Source organism: Haliotis rubra, unplaced genomic scaffold (genome assembly GCF_003918875.1).
Source record: "Haliotis rubra isolate DU_JTF1 unplaced genomic scaffold, ASM391887v1 Scf190, whole genome shotgun sequence".
NCBI lineage: Eukaryota > Metazoa > Mollusca > Gastropoda > Lepetellida > Haliotidae > Haliotis > Haliotis rubra.
Genome location: NW_025765892.1, coordinates 721,764 through 747,495, shown reverse-complemented (window position 1 = coordinate 747,495; position 25,732 = coordinate 721,764). Strand labels below are relative to the sequence as shown.

Sequence of the window (25,732 nt, the reverse complement as noted above, 5' to 3'; positions counted from 1 at the left end):
AATTTCTGCTTTCTTTCTTACGAACTGTTCACTACAGGGAAAACTATTCAACTATTAATGTTAAATAGAACGCTGTGACAACGTTGTAACAACGTGAAATTGTAAGGTGGGAAATACCTGTATCTTCTTTTAATGTGTTTGGGCATGAGACCGACAGGTAATCGACTGGCCGACATTCCGCTCTCCCAGCAGAAGAGTTGTCCGATACTCCTCTGAGATGGTCGTCTTGACAAAAGACCTTGGTTTGATTGTTATTATACGCCAAACTCGGCATTACTCCAGCTGCAGGATAGTAGGCTGTAGGAGGTGGAATCTAGACCATCCTGTGATTGACATCATGTCTACAGTTTAAGGGTGAAATGCGTGAGCCTGACGATCCGATCCCGTTGGGCGTCTTTTGCGACATGCAAGGGTTGCTGAAGATCAGTTCTAACCCGGATCTTCACGGATGACACCCTGTCTCGACGGCGAGGTCGGTGCTCGTGGTATCAACCATCCGTTTCTCACTCACCCTTTTGGTCAGATATTAATTTTCTAAAATATTGCAGACAATATAAACGGCCATAGGATCAAAGGCACCGCGGTTTTCTGTACAGAGTTGCATCCTTTATGATCCTCTGGTGGAACATTCAAGTCCCAGATTTGCTGTGATTATACTACTTGCCTAACTTCATCACTGATTACGTTTCAGCAAAATTGTAAATGTACAAGACGTACGTCAGTCCAGGTTTTTCTCACCATACCGGAACTCGATGTGTTGACTGTCGGCTCAAAGCAGCATTCAACAACACTCACACCCATTGTCTTAAGGACGAAGTGCTTTGTGTTGACGCACAAATTCCAGAGTTACTTTCAATAATTTCTAGTTCATAAATTGGCAGAAAATCTGCAAGAATAAAATCTACACATCTACGTTGGAGTGTGCGTGTCGGTGCGTGCATGCGTGCGTGCGTGCGTGCGTGCGTGCGTGCGCCTGAAACTATAAACGATGCATGATATATACGTGTGTGTGTCAATCTGTCGTAGTGCTTCTACGAAATATTTAAAAACATTATATTTGTTTTTTCTACTATTGTGAGAATGTGGGTGCAGTGAATGTAAGAAAAACATTGATAACCGAAACTGTGGTGAAAGCACATGGTTTTACTGTCAACATTCGGATAGTTGTCCCTCAATTTTCCAGGGTCGAGGTCGAATCCGCCGTACACACACAGCACAAATCTCATTCCGCAGGGCTTATTCGAAATTGCTGTCAATAATGTTGTTTCTGAAACCATTCTCATAAATGTTGCCTGTGTCGTAGTACACAAAATGGAAATAAATTTATGCCCCGGAGAAAAACATTTTTTGCACTTAAGAAATCGTTAACGCAACTTGCTCTTGGAATCATAATTTCCAGCCTGAGTTTTGTTTGTTGAAAGCTGGTTACCCCTCGTCATAGAAACACACACAGACCCTACAATCATGTTATAGACTTTGTCCCGCATTACAGTTTTAATCTTTCCCAATGACAGTAAACGGACTTGAAATAAACAAGTGGGTGTTTAAAGTAAACACAAGAAATGTGATAGAAGTTTGTCAAACAAGAAATATTTAGAGAAAGTCAATTCATACAGTCATTAATTCAAGCAATTGTTAGCCGCCAGTTGTAGACAGTTTTCAACAAACTTGCATATGGATTTTGAAATGGAAATAATATGTTTTTAGCGGTAATCAATTTGAGTAAACTGCGGATTATCGAACTTGAATCATTTGCACTTGCAAATCGTACGGGGTTGGAGTGACCTGGCATCACAAACCAATGGCCAATGGAGCTGGCAGCCGGATATGAGGTCTATGGTATGCAGTCAACGTAAGTTAATGTTAATCAGAGATGACGAATCTGTACCCCTTCAGGCCTGCCTCCCACAATAATAATCCCAAGTGTCCCTCCCCCTTAATGAGGAAACCGCCTCCGTGGTGTAGTGGTTAGAGCGTCCGCCCGGAGAGCGGAAGGTCGCGGGTTCGATCCCCGACCGCGTCATACCAAAAGACGTTAAAATATGGTACTTGTTGGTCCCTGCCTGACGCTCGGCATTAATGGGTACAACAAGGACTGGTCGGCTCGGAGTCAGTATAATGTGTCTGAGTGGGGTATTCATGCTTCACTGCGGCATGGTATCTCAGTGAGCTAGCACTATAAAACCAGCTTAAGTCTGGGCTAGTACAAGCAACCGCACATACACATACACACGCATGCTCATCGTCATATGAGCGAAATATTCTCAAGCACGACGTTAAACCAAATTTCACCTCACCTTAATGAGGAATTGTCGATAAGACAAAACAGTTGCTCATTACTAGGACTGAGATCCACAGAGAATTTATATATTTTGATTTGATTCAGATTTAGCAAAGTTTTTGACTAGGCAGTACACCTTTCACTGTTAATGTTGGCCAAGTATGTCCACTTGACCCCTTCCCAAATGACTTCATGAGGGACCGTTCATAATTTATGGCAAGAGGGTTGATGATGATTTTTATGGAGAAGCATGTATAATGTGATAGACCCCCTAAAACTTATGTACAAAGTAAGTGCCCCCCCCCCCTCATGATACATATGAAATCAATGACACCCCTTTCCCATAAAATTTTAAGCATGATTTTTAAAAATGAATTTAATGTACAGAATTACTTACACCCCACCCCCTGCCCCCTAGTTCATCTGTACCAAATTGATACCCCCCTTCCCCAGAACAAAATGGGTGACCGTCCCCACAAGTCAAAACATTGATTACACAAGTCTGGTTTCCTGCTGACTGGGTTCCGTCCTATGGTGCAACTTAGTACAATAACCAGTTCAGGATTTTGAGACCAGCTCATTCAACTGGATCTATACATCTTAATCAGTATTATTTGATACATCTAAGCACTTGTAAATTGCAACACTACACTCCTAATACTTGCAAACATGTCATGCAGAGTGCTGTCCTACAGCATGCTCTGTCAAACGGAAATCTGGAAATCGTGGAAATCTCAAAATGAGGCTCAGCCTCAAACTGAACATATGGCGGTGTTGTACGGCCTTGATTTTATATCAATCATATTGTATGTTTAGTACACTTAATGAACACAAAGAACACATAACCAGTGAGCCAGATTAATTGTGAATCACTTTTGTGGCCTCAACAAACGGGCAGTCTGTGACGTCTTAGTTAAGGTCATGCTGCCTACACCTCGCCATAAAATATAGAAGTACGATTTTTTTAAAGTTTGAAATTAAAATTCATTAGTAAATACCATTTTCTTATGATACAAGGAATTGGAATTTCGTGTAACCATAGTTGCTTGTAGTGTCTCTTTTCACTTTCACACAAGAAAATTCGGATCGGCTGAAAAGTAGATCACTGTCTGAATTAGTTCATGAGACTCATGTTTCGGTTGCATAAAATCATCATCACCCCCATAGCCATAATTATAAATGGTCCCAAAGAATCAAGGTATGTGAGTATTAGCAGGTGGCCCAAGATGACTATTTCAGCATATTTTGGACTGTTCTGTCTACAATGATGGAAATCTATCTTGATGAAGATACTAACGTTTAAATATCAGAACAGTGGTTCCTCAAAACCTCTGAAACTCAGTTTACAGTTTATTCATCCATTTGTTTTGGTAAGTTCCAAACATGCAACTGTGTAAGAAGCCAAGTCTTCTGATAAACACATCTGATTATATTCATAGCAGTTTAACAAAGTTTTGCTGAATTCTTAAATTAAACAGGTTCATACCCTTCCCCTTCTTTCCTTCTTGCATATTTTTTAGTTGATAGACAGAAGATGACAAAGAGCAATAAAACACATAATTTTATATAATCAGTTTCACAACAAAATATTAACCAAAACCCGAAATGCATTAGAAGCAAATGACAAAAAGCGGAACACCATGAGATTGTCATTGACACAAACCCTGGCATTACTGCCAGTTCCCTTATATAAATCACATCAATAGAATTATCTTTAATTCCACTATTTTGTCACAAGAACCAATTTTCTGATGGATAATGTTCCAATTTTTGTTGAAAATGATAATCATCTGTCCATCGTGTTGTACTAGCCGCAGCAAGTACAAATTAATTAGTGCCACTTGAGTGATGAGACGACCCCAGATTGTGATGCCCAGTATATAATTATTGGAACCATGGTATGAAAATCCCTCCCCAATACTGCCCCCTTTCAATCCAACAGATCAATCACATGAGTGATAGATAACTATCCAAAACATTCAGATTACTCAGTCGTCAATGTTAGATTGGCTATTTTTTCGGGGGAATATGAACAGAGAGTTTTAGGACAAATTACCACCATTTTCTCTCTTGAGCTGTAAAAAGGATTTGGACAAATGTTTTTCTGCAGCAAATGGTCGTGAAGACTGTCACTTGGTTTTGCCAGCGAATAAACATGGCATTTGTGCTGTGATTTGTGTTCGTGAGATTATCATTTGGTAACTGAATTTATTATTGAGATCATAAAATAGTCTTAATGATGTGGTCAGAATCACGCACTGAAGCAGACTTGCGGTTGGCCATGACGCCATATTCTAATTAATTTTTAGAGCATAATGGGGTTGTTTAATTTGATTTGCAGGTTTGGAATATGACAGATTTCAAAGCCACATGTGGAATGATGGAAATATGGATTTAGATGGGACAGTTCAAGTTGTGTTAACTGTTGCTGGTTTCTCCTAAATATTTGGACAATGACATTGACGGATTGATGGTTCTGATCACTTCTTTTAACTGCCTTTGACGGTATTAGTGCATGGCTTCTTTAGGAGATTTTTTAGTGCATTTTGGCTTGTGTGGTTCCCATGATCTCAGTACATCATACACAATCTGTTCTTTGTAACTTTAAGATTTTCAGCATCCCTTCTGCAACCTCTTGGCATTTTGCGGAAATCTTGAGCAGTAACTGGTGCACCAGACAAATGCATGTTTTTAAGCATGTTAGTGACTTGTTTGAGACAGACGGGTGCAGATTAAAACTATTTCTGACTGAGAGTGAGTAATGGTACCTCTTTTAAAATCTTAACATTTCTTTGAGACATGCTTACACTTTTTGCAAACACCTGGTGTCAATATTGACTTTTAGCGGTTCTTTCATGTCAGTTTCACCACCAGTTTGCCATTAAAAACCACTGAAATCTGTGTCACCAGATAAGACTTAAGACTCGAGGCTTGTTATTTTCTAACCCGTGAAGGTCAGGGTTAGAATATTGATCTTCAGTAACCCATGCTTGTCGTAAGAGGCAACTAACGGGATCGGGTGGTCAGACTCGCTGACTTGGTGGACACATGTCATCGGTTCCCCATTGCGTAGATCGATGTTGATCACTGGATTGTCTGGTCCAGACTCGATAATTACAGACCACCGCCATATAGCTGTAATATTGCTCAGTGCAGGGTAAAACTAAACTCACTCACTCACTTTTATTTTCTGGCAAATGTATATTTATTAAGTCAAAGTTGAGAAGTGATTGGATAATATCCTGCCTTGAACATCACTTATACATATGTCTTTGTGGACAATCAATGTAGCCTGTATAAGGCCTAATAAAAAAATGTTATGGTTCCAATTACCCGACAAAACCTTGAATTCTGGTGCCAACCCTAATTTTTTAAGCTGTATGAATAAAATAAGCTTTCAGATACCATTGTTTTTTCCCGGCACCAGCGGAGATCGGTCATTCTGATAGAGAAAGTCGGCATGATGGCTGCAAGCTTGATTGAATAAACAATTACACATTGTGTTATTACCTTACTTCCAAAATCTTTTTTAAAAAAACAACAAAAACCTACCTACCTACCCAAAATTTTAAAGAGGTGTAATCAGAACCACAACATTTTTATTTTTTGGCCTAAATGAATGAATGACCATAAAGGAAATTATTTCTGTTGATGCCTACTATATGATGAATTTGTATGATTTTCTGGCCAGACTGAAGTATTTGTAGGTTGCGAGGTACTGGAAATATTGCTGAGAGCATCATTAAGCCAACAAATGTGGAATCTTATGAGAAACTGCTTTTTTTCCAATGAAATGATTTGTTTATCCTAATCGTATCTCTGAATTGAAGACAAATATACACCAGCAAAATATTTACTTGAATCCAATGACAAGATTTCATGACAGGCTGCCTCACTACCAAACACCTGCAGAATTGACATTGTGTATATTTGTCAATAATAATTTAATAATAAATAATGTGTGTCATATTTACGGAAGCTGTAGTGCAGTGATAGGGTCAAGTTCCTGGGATGTGCTGGTATCTCAGCTCCGTCATCAGTGATAAAACCGTCTGAATCTCGGGGGTATTCACGGGTACCTACTGACTGGCCTAGTGTGTGATGCCCATCAAGATGGGATGTCCAGATGTACTGGGTGAAAGTAAAGAGCTCCATCCACCATCAGCATCCATGATGGATCCCGGAGCGAGAATCTGTATCGTGTGTAACAGAAATCCCACGTGGGGGATGTTTAGACCTGATTCAGCAGTTGTGTCAGTGAGATGCTCCGGGGACCTTCAGGGAAGGATTTAAATCAAAGCTCAGTCATTGTAGAAGGTTTGCGTTGTGGTGTAGGTTTTGCCGTGGGTAAATGATCATTATGGAATGTTTCAGACACATCGAATATGTTCAAACCAAGCTGATTATCTAAGTGAAAAGTCAGTGAATCCCTACCAGCTAAAGTATGTGAAAATATCTAAGTAAATATGTAACATCAAAACTAGTGTTTAATCATTCTCATTTTTTAAACAAAACTTTTTTTATTGGATGTGAGCTAGCAATAATTAATATACTCTTGGAAACAAATAAGGGAACACATGAAAGTACAAGTGCTCCTTTATTTATTTCCAGAATTTCACCCAGAGTGCAATACATACCTTGTGAAGAAATCTGGAAAAGAATAGAGGAACACTCGTACTTCCATGTGTTCCCTTATTTGTTTCCATGAGTATACGATGAGATTGCTGTGTCAGCGCTGACACCAGGTGTTCAGGAGTCCACATGTTCCACGTTACAGGTAACACAAGCTGCTTTCACAATTTGAAGAAAACAACTTGTGTTTGTTGTCGTTTTCTTTACTTTTAACTTCATTTCAGATCTTCTCTCACATCACATAAATAGACTGAACAATTTGTATCAATATGAAAATGCTGACAAACACCCTGAACTCATAACCGTAGCGATGTGACTTATCTTTAACACCAACATTTTTCCATATCTTCTGAAAAATGAACATTGTAACAAAATATCAGATGTAATGATTTTGTATTATTAACAAAACACTAAACTCTCCTATCTGATCAGCCTGACACAGCAGTTTGATCCGGGGTAATATTGATGTCTCATGCTTTGAGCAAGCAATATGATTAATGAAACCCTTGTCTAGTTATTACTGATCTCGAAGTCCCACAATGTAACTCTTTTTCCTACGATAAACACTCAAAAACTAAAGTCCTTTGATCTTGGGCTGGGATGATAAAATTGATCCCAATTAGAGAAACAAATTTTTTCCTCCTTTTTTATGATTGTCGTTAATAAGTTGCATACATGTTGTTTCTGATCAAATATAAATTAGGGAAGCCATTGAAATGTATCATCAAGGGGAGGTAAGCCTGTTACAGCATGTCGAATTGGAATCTATTAAGGGAAAATCCGACTTTTCTCTATCATATGGGACCATCAAACTAAATTTATTAAAACTTTCTTTGAGGTTAATTGGTGTTGTAACGAAAGAGAAGCCATATAGACAATTAATATCCCATCAGCCTCGCACACGAAGACATGACAAATGGCTGATGGATTATTACCAGGGGAAGTGGGCCGTGTTCAAGAGATCGGATTAGCTTTGTTATTCCAGTTGGGCATGAGCTAAGCTTTAAAGTTTGTTTATACAACTTCAAAGATATTTTTTTCGGTTCATCTTAGTTAAGATCTCTATCTTTCTTTGTAGATGGATGAGATCAAACTGTTAACAAAAACACAAAAAGAAAAATTGATTTTTTTCCCACTGCAAACAGGCACAAAGGAGGAAGGCTTTCGTTTCATTTGTTGTAAAATTAAATTCACAACCTTTTAAAAAACAACCTGTTTAGAGTTTATTTATACCTTAAGTTTATTAATGTGATATAGGTAATTAATTTACTGTAATCAGCTTAAGGGTGTTTATGTGATTAAAATGACACTTGAGAAAAACAAGGGTTTTCCTGGCGATCTATTAGGTGTAATCATCTACTTCGTGTCTTAAATACAAAATGAGTATAGATTTTCGGGCCGAGTTAGTGACCAGAACCTCATTGATGATTGATGGCAGAATTCTTCAGAAACATCTTTAAAAAAATATGCCATATACTATCAAAAGCTTTAATAATATTGCCTTCAGGCCATGAAGTGAAAAGTTGCAAAATAACATTGTTGAAGGCTAAAACAGAAGTGTGAAGAGTCTCTCTGAAAGGGAAGTAACTAGGCATTGATATCTTTGAAGTAACTGTATGTTCTTTGCAAATGAGGCCAAAAAACAAATTTCTGGGAAATAATTGGAAATCATGTTATTGAACTACTGCTACGGCTGATACATCCAGTGCTAATACTGTTTGACAGGTCATACATTGACTGTGAGGGTTATGCTCAGGCTATCAACCATCAGTTTACCTCACTCACTCACTCTCACTCATGTGTGACTATTGAAGTCTGTATTGAAGTATGCAAGTTTTACTTCAATGGTCTCTGTAAGTCTTTGTTACAGAACGGGATTTTAACTTGTGTATTCCTCTCGGCACAGGGTCTGTATCTACCCGTGAAGATCCGGGTTAGAATTGATCTTCAGTAACCCATGCTTGTCGCAAGAGGCGACTAACAGGATCAGGTGGTCAGGCTCACTCACTCACTCACAGGGTCTGTATAGTTGTGAAAAGTGTAGACATCAACGTAAATTCTTCTTTATGCATATGGGGTGGTGGGATAGACTTGTGGTTAAAGTGTTCGCTCATCACGTAGAAGACCCGGGTTTGATTCCCCACATGGGTACATTGTGTGAAACCCATTTCTGGTGTCCCCCGCCGTGATATTGCTGGAATATTGCTAAAAGTGGTGTATGCTAGGTACCAGGTCAAACTGATTGTGGTTGCTGCACAGGTGCCCTGAGACACCTTGTCTAACCCACGCTGGGTCAAGGGTAAGACCTTATTTTATTGTCTCCAGATGAAGGCTCATGTATTCGTGGTCATCTGACATGAATTAAGTAAAAAAAAAAAAATATAATGATAATAATAATGAGGGTGACACAGTTGACATTTATTAAGGCTGGCAGTCAGTGGACAAATACAAGGATTAACAGTTGGAATAGCATCTCATACATAATGGCATTAAGACAACGGTTGTCCAAATCAGTCAGTATGACGGTTCTGTGATCACTGCAAGTCTGTTAAAGGTGTAAGCCTCAGCGCCACAGCCATCAAAATTCTGGGAAAGAATGAGAGTTTTAGCACTAAGATCACTTTATGGAACTAAACCCCAGACAGATTTAACTAAATATTTACATTTGCACAATTTATCGATTTTTACAAAACCAAACAAACACCCCCCACAACATTCCAGGGCAAATTGACAAACAGTTAAGAGAGAGTTCACACTTTTAGATTTACAGAAGTCCTGTGCTCTTGTCCAGGTGCTCTGTGGACAAATTCACCAGTTCTATTTGTGAATCCATTGATTCCATGAAATGTAGATCCCAAAAGGGCACTTCTTCGATGATTGAATTAAACCTAACCCTGGGATTGCAATCACGCCCGGCGTACATTTCTTCTTTAAGTAGAAGATTGAATTTCTTTACTACCAAGTTTTTCCATTTATCACAGTTGTTGGTGTATTCTAAGAGCAAGGAAAAGATGGTACTATCCCTATAGTTTCAGTTCTCTTTTTGATGACATTGAATTTAATTTGCTGAATTTAAAACCATTTTTTAAAAACTATATTTAGACTTCAAGAGGCTTAGGTACGAGATGCGAAGGGAATAATTTGACTTTCTTTCAAAAGCATTGCTGTAAATATCATTTCATGAAGAAGGTAATTCAAATGATTTATTGCAGTGGATAGTTTTTGGGTTCTGTTTATATTCTCTCGATTCTGTAGTGGCCGCACGGTTGTGCTATCATGAGGTTACGACCTGAATGTTATGAGGGTTCACAGTATAAAGTATAATGTAAGTGAATCCTTCCTTCTTGTGTTTGTTATGAGCCTTGGTTTCTCACCTATTTCTGTTTTCAGGAATTACTCAAAAGTGGCAAGCGTCCAAGATCTGTGTTGTCATCTCAAAATTGCATATGCACCACTTAAGTAAAGTAGAGTTGCATCCCTCAGTCAGAGCAGGATCTGCTGTTTAAATGATAGATTCAACCCAGTTATGATCCTTGGTTTTTCAGCGATACCTGTTTTAAGGAATTGCTCAAAAGTGGAAAGCGTCCAAGACCTTTGTTACTTAGCGCTGTCTTCCCACAAGGAAATGGTTCTCATCTAAGACGACCTGTGAAGGTCCGGGTTAGAATGAGCCTTCAGTAACCCATGCTTGTCGTAAGAGGCGACTAACGGGATTGGGTGGTCAGGCTCATTCACTCACTCACTCACTCATCTAAGACCATCATCATTTGGGACTTTCATCCCACAGAGAGCTGATAGGCTGTGATATGACCTTTTTGTTTGATAAGATACTATCTTCCTTTCACCTTTTTCATTTTCTTATTACCATTTCCAAGCAGAATGAAATTCTCATGACATGTTAAAGTTGGGAAAGTAATTTCTAGTTTTGCAAACTAATTATGACAAAATGTTTGAACAAAACCATTCTTTTTTATTTTATTATTTCTATCATGTGAGGAAGATATTTCAGGTTTTTGTGTTAATAATTTAGTTTTCATGTGCATAAATGTGTAAATTGTGCATATATATTGATAAGAGGGAATGCAATGTTCTCTTGTAACATAAACTGCAAAAGAAATGTAGCAATTTGACAATTTTATCGCTTGAATTAGTATTTTATTGCTTGAATTAGTATTTTATTACTTGATTTAGTATTTTATTCAGTTTTTGCAAGTCCATTGTGACAAATGATCAGTTCATGAAAAAAGTACAATCATAAATCTAAATGCAGATCAGTTGAAACCAACTGAGAACAAGCTGTAATTCAAAAACTATTACTGTAAGAAAACAATCTTATGTCTAAGCCATAAAATAAAAATATTTGAATGCAACTATGAATTGAAAATAAACTCAAGTGTTTATACATTACACAAATGAATTATTGAATGCCTTTACGAAACTAAGTAAATTTACCCCACTTACTTGAAATACGAAAACAACCTGTAAAACTGTTAGCTCCATATCTAGTTAGGCATGTCAGGACATGAGGTGGTTTTTGGAGTGACCTTGTGTCCGACCCAGAGTAATGTACAGTACCAGCTTTCGCTCCACTGGTTTCGTTCACGTGATCGATAATTGTTTTTTAAGGTATCCTACGGAGCGTTAAGAATTATGGGATATTAAAGTTGCCATGTTCATTGGCTTATGAACTGTTTATTGCAATCTAATACACTTAAGCCTGCGGATTTAATCTAATGTTTTAGCCGAATAATCTGATAAAAAAATTAAGCGATAGCACGTGTGATGCATAAATGCAAGCAGCATAGGGTTGAAGATTGAACGGCTGTATGTTGGACTTGTTTAACTTGTTGATTGTCATCATGCTTCCTGGTCAAGTTGTATTGATTTCCTGGTCAAGTTGTATTGATTTCCTGGTCAAGCTTTATTGATTTAGGGTGTGTTTTTGACTAATAACTTCCAATGTTTGCTTTCAATAACGTTTTGAAGTGAGTTATTGAGAGACTGTCATCATGGTTAGGGACAGATCCTGTAAAAGCAATCATGCTTCTTTTGAATTGGTCTTTTTGTGATATCTTTCAGTCTTGAAGTGTAACTACCCATGTTTTTCAATTCTATTGGTTTGATATTGGTGGTGAAGTGTGGTCTTGTGCAAAGAGCTCAGGTCACAAATGAAGCTAAGCAATGTTGGGTGCGGAGTATCCTTGGATGGGTGACCGTGTTTATCAGCTTGACTCCTGAGAGTTTCTAGGACTTCAGTCCTGCCCCACAACGAAGCGCATGTGACACATGTGGTCTCACCTTAGGCAAGTGAGTTTGTTCAAACTTGCCTCTATTCACCCAGCAGAAAATGGGTACCTGGTGGGACAAGTCACGTGACTATAACCTTCTAGCGTCTTACAAGCAGCTTGGGTGATCCGGGGTAATAATGTGCGGTGCTAGTCATTGTTAGCACTATTGGTATACCTGTGTGGCACTTTATAAATGGACACATTATTATCTACAGCAACTGTGTAAATTGAAGAAACTGTGTCTTCTCACGTTGTAATGGGGTAGACTGATAAAAGCTTACTCAACTTTTACTGTTGTAATCCCACTATATCATTCATAATATTGTAAAAACACACATGAAGTCCTTGTTTAAGCTTTAACTTTGAAAATCGGATCCAGAAAATATTTCAGACAAATTTTAGTGAAAACTTTCTGCATTCTGATCATCATCATGTTTTTAAATTTACTTTAGGTAAATATAGTAACATTTATTTAGGATGGCTTTAGAACCTGTACAGTTTAGTATGATTAGATATGCAAGTATTTAGATGATATTAATTTGTATATTCTGGCCTGTGTTTGACTATTGCCTGTAGTATGTGACAGGTGATGTAAGGGTACCAGTGGCCTTGTCGTCTTGGGCCACTGTTTGCTGATGTGTCCGTAGACGCCGATCACGACCTGGATATTCTGGATTACACTTGGTCTTAAGCACATTCATGACAGCTCTGATAGTGAAAAGGTATTTTACAATTTTACTTGGCCTTTATTCTGTGTTATGTATCTCATAACGTGGAGGATCAACCATGGACCCCAAGACCCGCGTTATGGCGAGGGATGACTGTATTTTAATTTAAGTTAACCTGTTCCTGACAAGGTGCTGGGAAAAAATGTTTGCAAAACTACATAAATAATTTTATCGGCATACTGGATAAAAAACTGTTTCAGTGCTCATGCAGGGTGTTATGATCAAGTTATGTTTTAATGCACGTGCAGGGTGTTCTGGTAAAATGATGTTTCATACATGTGCAAAGAGTGAGTGAGTAAGTTGGGTTTTATGCCACTTTTAGCAATATTCCAGCAATATCACGGCGGGGGACACCAGAAATGGGCCTCACACATTGTACCCATGTGGGGGAAACGAAACCCAGGTCTTTAGCATGACAACCTGTAGAGATCCGGGTTAGAATTGATCTTCAGTAACCCATGCTTGTCGTAAGAGGCGACTAACAGGATCGGGTGGTCAGGCTCGCTGACGTGGTTGACACATGTCATCGGTTCCCAATTGCGCAGATCGGTGCTCATGCTGTTGATACCTGGATTGTCTGGTCCAGACTCGATTATTTACAGACCACCGTCATATAGCTGGAATATTGCTGAGTGCGGCATAAAACTCACTCACTCACTACGGCATGACAAGCGAATGCCTTAACCAGAAGATGAGAATTACTCTTTAGCTCACAAGCAGTATTCTGTCACAAACAGGGGGCGGTGGGGTAGCCTAGTGGTTAAAGCGTTCACTCGTCACGCTGAAGACCTGGGTTCGATTCCCCACATGGGTACAATGTGTGAAGCCCATTTCTGGTGTCTCCTGCTGTGATATTGCTGGAATATTGCTAAAAGCGGCGTAAAATCATACTCACTCACTCACTCACTGTCACAAACAAGAGCTCTATATTGTAATAATATTTCACTCCATCACATAACCTAGGATTTCCAGTTTCATGTATAAACCTTCATTCTACACTGGCGTTCACTCATGCATAAATCACCCCCAACACCCCACCCCCACCCCCAGTTAAACAGCATGAGATCAATATTCCCATGAAATGCAACTTGATGGCACAAAGGGATCTGAGTCAGCCAACAGCCTCTGGGTCCAAACCACAGACAGATGGAGAAATGGGCAAAAAGTGTACATACATCTGACAGCAAATATTTGTAATATTTCAAAAAGTTTGTAGTTAATATGCTTATCAACATTAATCTTCTTATCGGAGAGATTGAATGGATGGAATTGCTTCAGAGCTATGAGATGTACTGAATCTGAATGTGTGCGTAACACACACCGAGACATACGAATGAAGCAAATGCTATTTTCCAGCCTGCAGATATTAATGTTAGCCGTCCAAAGGATCTTCAAGTTTGAAAAGAAAGTCGATTACAATATTTGTCATGTCGGGGGAAAAAATGACATGTGGACCACCCTATCAAAATTACCCCCAATTTGTCGCCAAGTGATCTATTTCTTGTATCCCAAATCCAATAAAAAGAAGGACGAACATGTACAAAATCTAATAAGATCAGTCGAACACTGAGTATCTATCATATATCAAATAAATGACAGAATCCCTTGGGTGAGTCTCCCTCACATCCTCGGGGAAGTCATGGACCAATATTCCTTGAATTAAGTCTTGTCACGGAACCGGTCGAGATGGACAGTAATTCTCAGAGCACAACTGTAAGTGAGGTAACGTTGTTATAACAACATTTTTACTTGATTTTCAAAGTCCACAGTTTAAGCCATTCGTGATCAGGGTTTTTCAATTTATTCAATTTCACCATTACGAATGTCCTAACCGATAACAACGGATTAACTGTTAATGAAACACCCAATGAAAAACTTCCAACTTGTCAAGAACTAGTGTGGTCAATTCTTTTGATAAACCCTCAGGCTTAGTTCCTGAAAATCAACTTTGGGATGGCAAGTTGGCTTTTAAACTCATCACATCCATTTTTTGTCAAAATTTGTAAGTCCCGTGTTGAAGTGAAGATGCAATTTACGTTCTCCAGAGGGATTTTTGCCTGAAAAACTAGTTGACAGATTTTCGCTTTATTTAAGAACCTGTTCTTCACATGTATCTGCAGATTCTCAAGAAGGTACTCAGCCATCATAATTTCGAAGTTTTATTTCCAAAGTTGCTAATTTGTGGACAAGTTAAAAAGTAGATTCATGTCATGCCAGCACATGTGTTAACACGCAGGAATTCATTTCTTGGAGGGTTTTTAGGACTGGTGCTGAATAAACGGCCATATCTTTATTCATGAGATATATCGTGTTGTCATCATGGTGTTTCTGGTTTCTATTTGTTACTGTGTTTTAAGGGTAAATGTTTTTAAAAGCATGTGTAATGATCAAATGAGAATGAAGTAATATTAAAACTTTGAGGAAGTTGGAGAAAATTTTGATTGTGTTTAGATTATCATTGAAAATCATTGTCACCTGGTAGTTGTGAAATTTGAAGATATGTTACAAATATTTATCTACAGCTCTTAGCTTTAATAATGTTTTGAAGCATTTGCATTTGAAATCTCCATGTATGTCACAATGTATGGAAACAATCTGAATGACCAGATGGAGAGACTTGTAGGTGGTGGATGGTCAGAGGATAGGTGGTGGGTAGATAGATAGGTGGTGGGTGGGTGGACGCTCAGATGGTTTGGTGGTGGGTAGATGGATAGTCTGATGGATACATAGTGGGTCGATAGATAGTTGATGGGTAGATGGATAGGTGGTGGGTAGATGTGGGTAGATGGATAGGTGGTGGGTAGATAGAAAGGTGGTGGGTAGATAGATAGGTGGTGGGTAGATGGATAGGTGGTGGGTAGATAGATAGGTGGTGGGTAGATGGATAGGTGGTGGGTAGAAAGATAGGTGGTGGGTAGATGGATAGGTGGTGGGTAGAAAGATAGGTGGTGGGTAGATGGATAGGTGGTGGGTAGATGGATAGGTGGTGGGTAGATAGATAGGTGGTGGGTAGATGGATGTCAGATGGGTAGTTGGTGGGTAGATGGATGGTCAGATGGGTAGGTGGTGGGTAGATGGATGGTCAGATGGGTAGGTGGTGGGTAGATGGATGGTAAGATGGGTAGGTGGTGGTAGATGGATGGTCAGATGGGTAGGTGGTGGGTTGATGGATGGTGAGATGGGTAGGTGGTGGGTAGATGGATGGTGAGATGGGTAGGTGGTGGTAGATGGGTGGTCAGATGGGTAGGTGGTGGGTAGATGGATGTCAGATGGGTAGGTAGTGGGTAGATGGATGGTCAGATGGGTAGGTGGTGGGTTGATGGATGGTCAGATGGGTAGGTGGTGGGTAGATGGATGGTGAGATGGGTAGGTGGTGGTAGATGGATGGTGAGATTGGTAGGTGGTGGGTTGATGGATGGTCAGATAGGTAGGTGGTCGGTAGATGGATGGGGAGATGGGTAGGTGGTGGGTTGATGGATGGTCAGATGAGTAGGTGGTGGGTAGATGGATGGTCAGATGGGTAGAGGGTGGGTAGATGGATGGTCAGATGGGCAGGTGGAGGTACATGGATGGTCAGATGGGTAGGTGGAGGTAGATGGATGGGTAGGTAGTGGGTAGATGGATGGTCAGATTGGTAGATGGTGGGTAGATGGATGGTCAGATAGATAAGTGGCTGATAGACGTAACAGGTAATGTATAGGCGTTACAGCAGACGGATGGGCAGAGTTGGTAGGATAGATGTAATGACTATGTAAGGTGCTGTTTCAAATTTATACCTAGCCAAATATGCTAAGACTGACATAGATTGTTTGGTTAGAGTTTCATTCACCATCTCAACCCAAGCAGCCTGTGAGATATCAGGTTAACTCTCCTTCCGGGTACCCATTCATGGCTGGATGGACAGAGGCATTTTTCGAATAAAGTCCCCTGCCTGAGGAGTCACTGCATGTTACTTGTGCTTCCAGGCTAGACATGGTCCTCAGCGGCCTGTGCTGATCACAACATGTGACAAAGTGGATCAGATTGTAGGGTTCAGGGACTTGATTGAGTGTCATATACCCATAATGATGCTGACTTTTGCTCGCAATATCAATCACTGGTTTTTCTGGTGAAGTCTTTTACTGATTGAGTGTAGATTATTTACAGACAACTGTCATAGAGCTAAACTGCTTGTCAGTGCAGCATTATACAACGAACAAAACAAAATCAATCCCTTGGAACAAAGCACACGTTATCCCCTAGCCTTCAGGCCACTAACTCAACAGCAGCTCATATTATCAGTCTATGTTTTCAAACATGTTGTTTGCCAGGAAAACCGAGCTGATTTATATCAAAGGATTTTGCAAAGAAGTGGGGTTTGGGTTTCCACAAACATTTCCATTGCATATTAATGTGGACAATGAAGTTGGCATTCTGTTTCCAGGTCACTGCTTCAGTGACAACAATCACTACTCATGTCCTCATGGAAAGCAGATAAATCTGATCTCAAACTGATTCACTTTCATTTTGTTTACTGTAATCAGTCTTTGTTTACTTTAATCAGTCTGTCAATTATGGATTAGCTGTTCTGTATGCTGCCTTCTGACTGTTGAGTCAGAATAAACCCAAACTTGTTCTGTATCCTGCCTTCTGACTGTTGAGTCAGAATATACCCAAACTTGTTCTGTATGCTGCCTTCTGACTGTTGAGTCAGAATAAACCCAAACTTGTTCTGTACGCTGCCTTGTTCTGTATGCTGCCTTCTGACTGCTGTGTACGCTGCCTTCCGTCTGTTGAGTGAGAATAAACCCAAACTTGTTCTGTACGCTGCCTTCCAACTGTTGCGTCAGAACAAACCCAAACTTGTTCTGTACGCTGCCTTCTGATTGTCACAAAGAGCTGAACTCTCTGCAAGAATGGGAATGTTTCCATTGTTCTGTCTGAGGGTATTTGTTAGGATGGCTTTTGATGGTATTTGATATTTCTTTTTTGTTACACATGGAAGGGTAAAATGCCTCTTATTGGGGGCATGGGGGAACTATGTTGCATCACTCACTCACTCACTCACTCACTCACTCACTCACTCACTCACTCACTCACTCACTCACTCACTCACTCACTCACTCACTCACTCACTCACTCACTCACTCACTCAGTTCAGTCTCTGACAATGTCTTGAAGAAGAACCAATCAGTTAACTCAGACATGCAATGTTACTTTTTTCCATGAGTATACATACCATTATTGTGCAGCCACCTCTCAATTATCCACTATGTTTTTATCAGAGTTATATCATGATTCTGCCTCCATGCCGATATCAATAAAACCCATTACCATTGTGTATGTCAGGTAATCAAGGGCGTGGTCATATTCTGCTAATACTCTTATTGATTCTGACAAAGAGAGCTGTAGTTTCTCTGGTATTTTCTGTTTAATTAAGTAATCATCTCATATTTCAACATGGTTTTACTGGGACATATCACCACAAAATTAGCGTCACATCTGAAAAAACATGGCTTTATCTTTTAGGCGAGACAATATATTTCCTCAAAAGAAATGCATTTGCTTTTGTACGGTTTTATAATTATCCTTTCAAATTTGACATTTTCTCTTAATGCAAAAATACTTTTTTACCTTTCGTGATGAATTATTCCTCATTTTGGATTTTTAAAAGTTATTATGCAAGAATCAGTTCTTGATGTTTTTACCCTGACAGTGAAAATGTTATTTCTTCAAACCTGACAGTACATGTGTTACATCCTCCACCCTGACAGTATATGTGTTACATCCTCCACCCTGACAGTATATGTGTTACATCCTCCACCCTGACAGTATATGTGTTACATCCTCCACCCTGACAGTATATGTGTTACATCCTCCACCCTGACAGTACATGTGTTACATCCTCCACCCTGACAGTATATGTGTTACATCCTCCACCCTGACAGTACATGTGTTACATCCTCCACCCTGACAGTATATGTGTTATATCCTCCACCCTGACAGTACATGTGTTATATCCTCCACCCTGACAGTATATGTGTTATATCCTCCACCCTGACAGTATATGTGTTATATCCTCCACCCTGACAGTATATGTGTTATATCCTCCACCCTGACAGTATATGTGTTATATCCTCCACCCTGACAGTATATGTGTTATATCCTCCACCCTGACAGTATATGTGTTATATCCTCCACCCTGACAGTACATGTGTTATATCCTCCACCCTGACAGTATATGTGTTATATCCTCCACCCTGACAGTACATGTGTTATATCCTCCACCCTGACAGTATATGTGTTATGTCCTCCACCCTGACAGTATATGTGTTATATCCTCCACCCTGACAGTATATGTGTTATATCCTCCACCCTGACAGTATATGTGTTATATCCTCCACCCTGACAGTATATGTGTTATATCCTCCACCCTGACAGTATATGTGTTATATCCTCCACCCTGACAGTATATGTGTTACATCCTCCACCCTGACAGTATATGTGTTATATCCTCCACCCTGACAGTATATGTGTTATATCCTCCACCCTGACAGTATATGTGTTATATCCTCCACCCTGACAGTATATGTGTTACATCCTCCACCCTGACAGTATCCACCCTGACAGTGTTTATATCCTCCACCCTGACAGTATATGTGTTATATCCTCCACCCTGACAGTATATGTGTTATATCCTCCACCCTGACAGACATGTATATGTGTTATATCCTCCACCCTGACAGTATATGTGTTATATCCTCCACCCTGACAGTATATGTGTTATATCCTCCACCCTGACAGTATATGTGTTATATCCTCCACCCTGACAGTATATGTGTTCCACCCTGATATATGTGTTATCCTCCACCCTGACAGTATATGTGTTATATCCTCCACCCTGACACCCTGACAGTACAGTATATGTGTTACATCCTCCACCCTGACAGTATATGTGTTATATCCTCCACCCTGACAGTATATGTGTTACATCCTCCACCCTGACAGTATATGTGTTATATCCTCCACCCTGACAGTATATGTGTTACATCCTCCACCCTGACAGTATATGTGTTATATCCTCCACCCTGACAGTATATGTCCTCCACCCTGACAGTATATGTGTTATATCCTCCACCCTGACAGTATATGTGTTACATCCTCCACCCTGACAGTATATGTGTTACATCCTCCACCCTGACAGTATATGTGTTATGTCCTCCACCCTGACAGTACATGTGTTAAGTCCTCCACTGTGGCTGTCCATGTTTCAAGCTGAGGTGGGGCGTTGGGGTAGCCTAGCAGTTAAGGTGTTTGCTTATCACAACTCTGGGTTTGATTCTGCACACGGGGACAATGTGTGAAGCCCATTTCTGGTTTACCCGCCAGGATATTGCTGGAATATTGCTAAAAGTTGTGTAAACCCATACTCACTCACTCGCTCACTCACTGAAGCGGAAGTACATGTGATGGTGCGAGATAGTGTCATCTGATGGCCCATTTTCTTTCTAATCGCGTCTCTGTGCTGTGATACCATTAGACAGATCCACGTCTATTGCTGATATAAATCTCGTACATTTCTCCAGGGAAATCGGCAACTGCAGGCCTTGTAGACATCACTCACGGCAACAAACAGACTCGCTGCGACCTTCACACGGACGGCATTGTGGACTTTGCTTTCCTTTTCCAAAATATGTCTGTTTTTTTCAAATTGGAATTGTTTTAAATGTTATTTATTGTGATGGAGATCAAGACAACCTTGACGTAAACAAAGACAGAAGTCTTACTGTCAGTTGCCAGAATGGTTTAGCTTCATCAATTTCATAGTTCGTGCGTGAAAGGATTGTACATTACAGCCAAACAGCAGCTGACAATTCAGTGAGCTCAAGTCTGATTCTGAGAGTTAGAATTAACACTGTTTTTGTTGGCGTCAAGATCTGTCATTCCTCGCCAGTTCAAAACCCAACTTAAACAATGGTGTTAATGTTGCAAGTGTTTCCCAGAATATCTCAGAAAGTTGTGTCCAAATAGATTTTGTTAAAGGATGCTATAGGTGGATAATGGACAAGTCATTTATTGCAGGGAGTGTGAGTCTCAGTTGTTTCTGATACAATAATGTGCAGAAAATAATTACCCTCCCTGGAGCTTGTCATATTTTGGGATGAGCGAGTGAGTATGGTTTTACGCCTCTTTTAGCACTATTCCACCAATATCACGGCACGGGACACCAGAAATGGACTTCACACATTGTACCCATGTGGAGAGTCGAACCCGGGCTTTCAGCGTGACGAGCCAACACCTTAACCACTAAGCTGCCCAACCGTCCCAGAACAACCCTCCACTATCCAGTAGGTTCACTACACCCCCAGAACAACCCTCCACTATCCAGTAGGTTCACTACACCCCAGAACAACCCTCCACTATCCAGTAGGTTCACTACACCCTCCAGAACAACCCTCCACTATCCAGTAGGTTCACTGCACCTCCAGAACAACCCTCCACTATCCAGTAGGTTCACTACACCTCCAGAACAACCCTCCACTATCCAGTAGGTTCACTACACCTCCAGAACAACCCTCCACTATCCAGTAGGTTCACTGCACCTCCAGAACAACCCTCCACTATCCAGTAGGTTCACTACACCTCCAGAACAACCCTCCACTATCCAGTAGGTTCACTACACCTCCAGAACAACCCTCCACTATCCAGTAGGTTCACTACACCCCAGAACAACCCTCCACTATCCAGTAGGTTCACTGCACCTCCAGAACAACCCTCCACTATCCAGTAGGTTCACTGCACCTCCAGAACAACCCTCCACTATCCAGTAGGTTCACTGCACCCCAGAACAACCCTCCACTATCCAACACTTTCACTCCACAGCCCTCCACTATCCAGTAGGTTCACTCACACCTCCAGAACAACCCTCCACTATCCAGTAGGTTCACTGCACCTCCAGAACAACCCTCCACTATCCAGTAGGCTCACTACACCCTAGAACAACCCTCCACTATCCAGTAGGTTCACTACACCTCCAGAACAACCCTCCACTATCCAGTAGGTTCACTACACCCTCCAGAACAACCCTCCACTATCCAGTAGGTTCACTACACCCCCAGAACAACCCTCCACTATCCAGTAGGTTCACTACATCCCCAGAACAACCCTCCACTATCCAGTAGGTTCACTACACCCCCAGAACAACCCTCCACTATCCAGTAGGTTCACTGCACCCCAGAACAACCCTCCACTATCCAGTAGGTTCACTACACCCCCCAGAACAACCCTCCACTATCCAGTAGGTTCACTACACCCCAGAACAACCCTCCACTATCCAGTAGGTTCACTGCACCCCCAGAACAACCCTCCACTATCCAGTAGGTTCACTACACCCCCAGAACAACCCTCCACTATCCAGTAGGTTCACTACACCCCAGAACAACCCTCCACTATCCAGTAGGTTCACTACACCCCCAGAACAACCTCCACTATCCAGTAGGTTCACTACACCCCCAGAACAACCCTCCACTATCCAGTAGGTTCACTACACCCCCAGAACAACCCTCCACTATCCAGTAGGTTCACTACACTCCCAAAACTCCCCAGAACAGCCCTCCACTATCAGTAGGTTCACTTACACCCCAGAACAACCCTTCCACTATCCAGTAGGTTCACTACACCCCCAGAACAACCCTCCACTATCCAGTAGGTTCACTTTCTACACCCCAAGAACAACCCTCCACTATCCAGTAGGTCAAGAACACTACCACACTACCCCCAAGAACAAATTCCTCCCTCTACTGTCCAGTAGGTTCACTACCCCCCAGAACAACCCTCCACTATCTTGTAGTAGGTTCACTACACTCCTAGGAACAATCCTCCACTATCTAGGTCTACTAAGCACCTCCAGAACAACCCTCCACTATCGATGGGTTCAGTAGGGTTCACTACACCCTAGAACAAACTCCACTATCCAGTAGGTTCACCACACCCCAGAACAACAATATCCACTATCCAGTAGGTTCCTCCACCCTACCTAGAACAACCCCCACTATCAGGTTCACTACACTCCCAGAACAATACTATCCAGTAGGTTCACTTACACCTCCAGAACAACCCTCCACTATCCAGTAGGCTCACTGTCCGATCACCCCTAGAACAACCCTCCACTATCCAGTAGGTTCACTGCACCTCCAGAACAACCCTCCACTATCCAGTAGGTTCACTACACCTCCAGGAACAACCCTCTCCACTATCCAGTGGGTTCACTACACCCCCAGAACAACCCTCCACTATCCAGTAGGTTCACTGCACCTCCAGAACAACCCTCCACTATCCAGTAGGTTCACTGCACCTCCAGAACAACCCTCCACTATCCAGTAGGTTCACTGCACCTCCAGAACAACCCTCCACTATCCAGTAGGTTCGTCACACCCCCAGAACAACTCCTCCACTATCCAGTAGGTTCACTACACCCTAGAACAGCCCTCCACTATCCAGTAGTACAGTTCAAGACACCTCCACTAGAACAGTACACTTCACTTCCAGAACAACCCCTCCAGGTTCACTACACTCCCCAGAACAACCTCCTCCACTATCCAGTAGGTTCACTGCACCCCAGAACAACCCTCCACTATCCAGTAGGTTCACTGCACCTCCAGAACAACCCCTTCCACTATCCAGTAGGTTCACTGCACCCCAAGAACAACCCTCCACTATCCAGTAGGTCACTGCACCCCCCAGAACAACCCTCCACTATCCAATCACTACACTACATCCCCAGAACAACCCTCCACTATCCAATTACTACATTCCCCAGAATCAACCCCTCCACTATCCAGTAGGTTCACTACACCTCCAGAACAACCCTCCACTATCCAATAGGTTCACTGCACTCTGGAACAACCTCCACTATCCAGTAGGTTCACTGCCCTCTAGAACAACCTCCACTATCAGTAGGTCACTACACCCCCAGAACAACCCTCCACTATCCAATCAGTACAGGTTCACTGCACCCCCAGAACAATCCCTCCACACAATCCCTCCAGGTTCAATCACTACACCCCCAGAACAACCCTCCACTATCCAATCACTACACTCTCTAGAACAACCCTCCACTATCCAGTCAGGTTCACTACACCCCTCCAGAACAACCCTCCACTATCCAGTAGGTTCACTACACCTCTTTAGAACAACCCTCCACTATCCAATCACTAGGTTCACTACACCCCCAGAACAACCCTCCACTGTCCAATCACTGCACCCCCAGAACAACCCTCCACTATCCAGGTCACTACACTCCCCAGAACAACCCTCTCACTATCCACTATCCCCAGTACACTTCATTCAATCCCAGAACAACCCTCCACTATCCAATCACTACATCCCCAGAACAACCCTCCACTATCCAATCACTACACCCCACAGAACAACCCCTCCAGAATCCAATCACTACACCCCCTCAGAACAACCCTCCTCCACTTCACAATCACTACACCCCCAGAACAACCCTCCACTATCCAATCACTACATCCCCAGAACAACCCTCCACTATCCAATCACTACACCCCAGAACAACCCTCCACTATCCAGTACTGCACACCCCAGAACAACCCTCCACTATCCAACTCACTACATCCCCAGAACAACCCTCCACTATCCAATCACTATCACACTCAGAGAACAACCCTCCACTATCCAGTCACTTCACACACCCCAGAACAACCCTCCACTATCCAGTAGGTCACTACATCCCCAGAACAACCCTCCACTATCCAATCACTACACCCCCAGAACAACCCTCCACTATCCAATCACTACACCCCCAGAACAACCCTCCACTATCCAATCACTACACCCCAGAACAACCCTCCACTATCCAATCACTACACCCCCAGAACAACCCTCCACTATCCAATCACTACATCCCCAGAACAACCCTCCACTATCCAATCACTCACATCCCCAGGAACAGAACAACCCCTCCAACCCTCCACTATCCAATCACTACACCCCCAGAACAACCCTCCACTATCCAATACACTGAGAACACCCTCCAGAACAATCCTTCTCCCCAGGAACAGCCCCACTATCCAATCACTACATCCCCAGAACAACCCTCCACTATCCAATCACTGCACCCTCAGAACAACACTATCCCACTACACTCTCAGAACAACCCTCCACTATCCAATCACTACACCCCCAGAACAACCCTCCACTATCCAGTCACTACATCCCCCAAGCATCCTTCACTGACGACTAGTTCACTACACTCCAGACCAATCTTCACAGCCGGGTTTTGTACATCAGTGGAGCTGCCTGATGTTAACTAACATCCCATGTGACTTGAGGGTATGTCTATACATGTACATCTGGCCTCATTATCAGAGACAGCTTGACCATCTATCACCTTGTGTTTGAGGTTGATTATGTTTCTGTTCGGTCAATTTACTTCAAATTAAATTAGCAGATTCTTCAGATATAATGAGCGTTGGAAATCAGGGCTGTCAGTTTTACTGTTTTTGGATGGGTTTTTATCATGGGTTTTTAAAAGATGTAGTATCTTTGTGCCTTCAGGTATTTGTATCAGATATGCAGCAGCTTTTGTAACTGTTTTCTAACTTTACCACATGTGGAAAGGATTGATAAGGTTCATGTTGAGAGGGTATGTGTTGAGGTGGTAGTGTGGGTTGGTGGAGAGGTGGTAGTGTGGGTTGGTGGAGAGGGTTAAGTGGGTTGGTGTTGAGGTGGTAGTGTAGGTTGGTGTTGAGGTAGTAGTTGTGGGTTGGTGGAGAGGGTTGAGTGGGTTGGTGTTGAGGTGG

The 25,732-nt window shown here is 41.6% G+C and overlaps 1 protein-coding gene across 1 annotated transcript; it reads left to right on the top strand.

The window, feature by feature from the left end:
• Positions 1-1,808: 1,808 nt before the first annotated feature.
• LOC124274393 (mucin-2-like) lies at positions 1,809-25,243 on the top strand. The gene is made up of 3 exons (XM_046709773.1): positions 1,809-1,852; positions 23,269-23,590; positions 24,143-25,243. The coding sequence occupies exons 1-3, from the start codon at positions 1,809-1,811 to the stop codon at positions 25,241-25,243; spliced, it is 1,467 nt and encodes a 488-aa protein (XP_046565729.1).
• Positions 25,244-25,732: the final 489 nt, after the last annotated feature.

Coding starts and splice junctions, on each gene's coding strand:
- LOC124274393 (XM_046709773.1), top strand. CDS start 1,809: ATGGAGCTGGCAGCCGGATATGAGGTCTATGGTATGCAGTCAAC. Junction 1,853..23,268: donor GTCTATGGTATGCAGTCAAC/GTAAGTTAATGT, acceptor CTGCACCTCCAG/AACAACCCTCCACTATCCAG. Junction 23,591..24,142: donor ACAACCCCTTCCACTATCCA/GTAGGTTCACTG, acceptor CTACACCCCCAG/AACAACCCTCCACTGTCCAA.